General features: G+C 48.3%; 1 protein-coding gene across 1 annotated transcript; it reads right to left on the bottom strand.

The window, feature by feature from the left end:
- Positions 1-597: 597 nt before the first annotated feature.
- On the bottom strand, positions 598-5,193 carry TLR4 (toll like receptor 4; the record flags this gene model as incomplete). Its single annotated transcript, XM_083875955.1, has 3 exons — positions 5,066-5,193; positions 4,108-4,274; positions 598-2,854 (listed from the first exon to the last, which is right to left on the bottom strand). Exons 1-3 carry the CDS (start codon positions 5,168-5,170, stop codon positions 598-600), a joined length of 2,529 nt encoding a protein of 842 aa, XP_083732081.1. The 5' UTR covers positions 5,171-5,193.
- Positions 5,194-5,703: the final 510 nt, after the last annotated feature.

Below are 5,703 nucleotides of genomic sequence, written 5' to 3'. Positions count from 1 at the left end.
GGTTCCCTGAGCAGTTGCCAGTTGGGCTGTAGGCTGCCCCAATGCGCTCTGGAGGGTTTGTCCCCTGAGCCATGGTGTCCACAGAGGCAGGCACAAGACTTTTGGAATCCAAACCTTGTTTCTGTTTCACGAAGTTTTTAGAACTGAAAATCCCGAGTCTTTACTCTGCCTCTGAGGTTCTGGGGTCCACTCAAAGCAACAGACTCTGGGTAAATGACATCTCTCTTCATTTTTAAGTGAAGTTCCTCTGCGTAAATGATCTCAGGACCCCAATCCAGTTTCAGAAGCAGCCAGATGACAGTAAGAGCCTTGGTCTGTTCCTTCACCCACCAAACCTGAGGTGTTGCTGGGCCACCTGTGGGTGACAGCCACGGGCAAACACAGAGCTCAGGCAGCTCTTCTGGCTCTTGTCACTCCTTAACTTGCAAATTTCCTTGAGAAAAGGTGACCAGCACGGCAGGAATTTCTGGAGTGCTCTGGCAGTGCCTCCATCCACTCCCTCTGACTCCGAACAGCAGCAGGAGAACCAACTGCTGAGCACCATCCAGCAGCCCAGGCCAGGATGGCACACAGGGGAGGAAGAACCCTTCTTTCTCTTCACATGAGTTTTACCTCCTCATGATTCCATTTTTTGCCTTCCAGCAGCACTCCTGTCAGCTGCCTCCAGAAGATGTGTTTGCTTATTTCCTTGTCTTTCCACTCCAGGTAAGTGTTCCTCCTCAGGTACCGAGACAGCCCCAGCCTCTGCCTCAGCAGGGCTTTATTCACATCTTCCAGCACAATCATGATGATCCCAGTCTTTCCCTCCACCAGCTGCCAGGACTGGGCAATGTCAAACTCAAAGCTGCACCACTTGCTCTCCAGGAAGTCGGTGGAGATGACTGCGATGACATTCCTGCTACTGAGAAAACCCTCCTGGATGATATTGGTGACAATGGGCACCCCTGGCAGGAAGTCCCTGTAGTACAGACACAGGTGGAAGGGAGGTTTTCCTCCTTCCAAAGGCTCCACCAGCTCTTTTATCACCCATTCCTGGTCCTTGCTGGAGTGGATGACAAAGGCATCGTAGGTGTCGCCTCTTTCCGCGTAGTGTTTGCACCCACTGAGCAGCACCACCGAGTAGTAGAGCTGGAAGTAGTACTTGTAAATCAGGAAGAGGAACACCACTACACAGAGCAGCACAACCACCGAGGAGGCAATTTTGCCCACACTGACGTGGCAGGAGGACAGATCAAAGCTCACCAGGCTCACGTTGGCCACGTACGAGGGGGTGTGGCACAGCATCTGCTCCTTGTTCTGCAGCAGCTCCTGCTTTTCCTTGATCCATTCCAGGAAGTCCAGGTGCACACAGGAGCAGTCAAACAGGTTTCGAGAGATATCCAACAGGACCAGGCTGTCGGGCAGGGTTTCCCTGGCTGAGCCCAACAGAACAGTCAGCTGATTTCTGCTGAAATCCAGGACTCTGAGGGCTTGGAGAGGCTGGTAAACCCCAGGACTGAAGGTCAGGAGCTTATTGTTGCTGATGTTGAGCTCTTTTAGCTCAGAGAGGGCATCAAAAGTACTTTGATCCACATGTTCTAATTTGCAGCTTGAAATATCCAAGGTGTGGAGGTGAGTTAGGTTCTTGAAATTGTTTGCCAGCTTGTTGTCCTCAAAGGAGTTTCCTGCCATCTTGAGCACTTGCAAAGAGTTCAAGCCACAAAACATACACTGGGATTTAACTTCGGTTTTGGTGTGGGAAATATCAAGGTAAATCAGTCTCTGAAGGGACAGAAAGACAGGGTAGAGGCCAGGACCAAATATAGTTGTGTGCTGAAGGTCCAAATATAACAAATTCTGCACATTAGTGAAATCTCCCGTCAATCTGATATTAGAATTGAAGCTTAAATTCAAGTGTTTCAAATTTGAGCAATTCTGAAACCGAGAGGAACAGCAGCCACTGAAGGTGAGGCTGTTCTCACTCAAATCTATGACCTCCAGGTTACTGAGACCCTGGAATTTCTGCTTGAAGTTTTTCAGTTTTTTGTTCTTAGTAATGCGAAGCACTCTCAGCTCCTTGAAAATCGACAGGTTCCGGGCAGGCACATCCTCAAAACTGCATTTTTTGCATTCCAGCTGTTTCACTTGAGACCACACAGGGACCTGTGATATCTCCTCCAGCCCAGCTCCCACCAAGCGAATGGTGGAGACGTTGCCTACATAGTTGAAGAGAGTGCCCGAGTTATCCTCAAAGTTCCTGAAGCAAATCAAGACAAACTCTTCCATCCGTACCCGGCACAGTCCATTGAAGGAGCCCCTCTCAAAGTCCTGCACTCTCTTCCTGTCGCTGAAATCCCCCACTATGAGCCTCCTGACCTGCAAACCAGCCAGGCCCTGCAGAGAAGTTTGCATCATGGTGCTCTCAAAAGCAGACCTGAGAGCCAGCTCACCCAGGTGAATCCCTGCAAAGGCCCCCGGCTCTATGGATTTTATCCTGTTCAAGGAAAGCACCAGAGTGAGGTTGAGCCTGTTCCCTTCCCTCAGGGCATCCAGGTCTCCCCTGGAGATAGATGTGATATTGTTGGAGAAGAAGCTCAGGTGCCTGAGGGAGGTCATGTTGGCAAAATACTCAGGGAGCTTCAATGAAGTGATGCTGTTGTGGCCTAAATTCAGCTCCTCCAGAGTATGCAAGTGGCCAATGGGCAGCTCAGACAGAGAGGTTCTGTTGGTTTCCACCAGGACCAGTTTTTTCAGAGAGGTTAAGCCATGGAAAGCTGCTTTCCCCAGGTGCTGGAGGGAATTGGCAGTTAAAATCAAAGTGGAAAGTCTGTGGAGATCCACAAAGGAGTTATCCTCTATTGTATGGAGGTGGCACCTGTTGGGCATGAAAAGAAAATGTAAGTGCATGAAACACTGTCCCTTCCTTGTTCACTGAGTGCTGCTGTGACATCCTCAGGCTCAGCCTCACGCTGGGGGCTGGTTTGGCTTTGCTGTGCTGGGCAGAGCCAGCATCCCTGGATGTGCAAAGGGAATCCTCCTCCAGCAGGAGACCTCCTCTCACCCCCTCCTCTCCTCCCTTTCTAACCTTAAATTCAAAGCAAGAGACACGGACACCAGGTGAGGATCAAAAATTCATGCAGAGAGCAGGAAAGAAGGATCTGAGCTTTCAGTTCCGGCCAAAGTGGCTTTGTGAGGACCATCACTGATGGAAGAATCAACCAGGGCCAGCATTCCTTCACACCTTGTACCCCCCAACCCTCAAACTGCCACATCTGGGCAACCCTTCTGGCACCAGAGCAGAGCTCACAACTCTGCCAGCAGCTGACACCTGGTGATGGCTCAGAGGGAGCAGACCCCAGGCTGTGCTGACTCTGGAGGAGAAAAGGAAGAGGGGAAAACGAGGGTGGCCTCCCAAAGTTAGTTTGATGTGGGAACATCCAGATTTTGAGACTCAAATCCACCCTGCAGTGAATCCCAGCAGAATTGTTTAATAACCCAGCCAATGCCTCACAGCAAATGTGCTCTGCCACTCAGCCACGCTGGAGCTGGAGCTGTGATGGGACTGAGTGACATTTCTCGGGGAAACAATTTACCCAGAGAAACTGTTGTCTGGAGTCAATGGAAATTATACATCAATTCAAATTTGCTAATAGGCCTCCCCCATCTCCTCCCCCAGATACGTGAGGAGAAGGGAAAAGAGAATATGTTGATATTTTAAAACAGCCTTTTAGAAAATGAATGTACCTTCATGTTGTCTTTTTTTTTTTTTTTTTAACTGTGATTAGAAAAACAGCTCACCCAAGATGTTCCACTTCAGAGTTTTTGTAACAGTGAAAAGTCTGACATTTTTCTTGCTCACAGACAAGTGAAATATCTTCCTTCTCACATCCCAACCTACAAGATCAGACTGACAGACCCAGCTCTGAGTGCAGCATGTGCACTCAGTGATTGGATTAAAAGCTGCACATCACTTCACCATGGGAATATGCAAAGTGAAAGACATAGGGACAAAGTCACAATAAAAAAAAAAAAAAAAAATCACCCAAGACCAATAGACCCCAAAAATAAGCCACCATTGTAAGCTGGTGAAGAAAAATTAACCAGTATCCATATAATAGATCCCATTACCTTGAAAGATCCAGAAGCTCCAGCTCAGGGACTAATGCAAAATAATTTGACCGCAATGATTTCAGGTTGCTGAAACTGAGGTCCAGGTTCTGGGTGGTGTTTGGGACTCCATCAGGAACTCCAGAGCTGTTCAGTCCTGTGCACCTGAAAGTTGTGTTAGGGGTGACCTGTAACAGAGGCACATCCCATCATGGCCAACATCTGCTCTTCAGGAAATGCCAGAAAATGTCCCTGTCAGGAAAGCAGGAGCAGAATGACCCCCCCTTGCTGTTCATTTCTAAAGGAGCTGCCCCGAGTTTCAGGAAATAATCTTACATTGCCTAAGCATTTTTCTCACTTCTCATAGAACCAGTCCCACTCCCCAGGAAAAGCTGCATTTCTTGCTGATTGAAGCTGGGACAGAACTACAGGACAGTGTTCCTTGAGGTTCCAGATGACCCAGCAGGACAAACACTCCTGGATTCACTGCATGTCCAGGAACAGCTCCCAGCTCTCTTCCCCTGCACATAACCAGGCAGCCTGAACCAGAGTTATGCTGCAAGCAAATAATTGTCAGCAAAACTTTGCAAAAGGCAGTTGGTCAGTGTCAGGTACTTGGTGAAATCACTCTACTGCACAAACCAGGCAAAGATCTGCGTTTTAGAGAAATTAGACAGGGTTTGGATCCCTTCCAAGGGAAATATAATCTATTACAATCACTGCACTGCAGCACCCTCAGAGGCACAGAAAGCCAACGAGAAGAAAAACTTCTTGCTGCTTGTCCTGGTTCTCAGATGTTCCTGAGACCAGAATTTACTTCAAATACTTCAACCACCTTGATAACAACCTTGGGGAAAAAAAAAAAAGCTTGTCTTTCCTGTGACAACTACGAGGCTTGAGGCACAAATCTCCCAAGCAAAGGGGAAAAAGTTGCAGCAGAGAAGCAGAAGGATTTTGTGCTCACTTAGAGCTCACGTACCTCCAGGCAGGGATCGAGGAGGCAACCTGCCAGTGGGGACGGGACAAATGCCAGCTGCAGCAGCACCAGGAGTGTCCCCACAGCAAGGGCTCCTCTCCTGGGCATCTTCAGGAGGCCAGGAGTGCAGGAGAAAGGAGCATGGAGAGAGAAAAGCCTGGAGACAGAAACGTCCTGCAGTGCCAGGGGTTGTGTTTCACCACTCCTCCCTCTCACTGCGCGTCTCTGAGGGTTGCGGAGAACGAGAACGGAAGTGAAACTTGGTCACTGCCTTGTTTCTACACAGGCTGTGGGTGAACTGCTCTCCTGGAAATTGTTTTTTTAAAAAATTAAAAAAAAAAAAAAAAAAGCCAACAAAGTAAAAAAGAAGTAATGACATATATTTTGGGCTAGAAATTAAAGAGAAATATGGGTTTCATCACTGTCAGTTGGTTTGATTGCCTCTGATTAGCTCAGGTCAAATTGGCAAAAAAAACCCCAGAAACAAACAAACAAAAAACCACTAACAACAGAATATTTTGTGCAATTCTGAGCCCAGTTTCCTGCTCCACATCCCATAATTCAAGTGCACTGGTTAGAGAGGGTGACTCTGCCTTTGCACTCCTGCCATGTTCCCAGCTTCACCCTGGCAAGCACTGGAG

The sequence above is a fragment of the Zosterops lateralis genome (assembly GCF_965231275.1).
Source record: "Zosterops lateralis genome assembly, chromosome: 20".
In the NCBI taxonomy this organism is placed as follows: domain Eukaryota; kingdom Metazoa; phylum Chordata; class Aves; order Passeriformes; family Zosteropidae; genus Zosterops; species Zosterops lateralis.
Note: the sequence above shows the minus strand (reverse complement) of the source record. Positions and strands in the feature narration are given on the sequence as shown.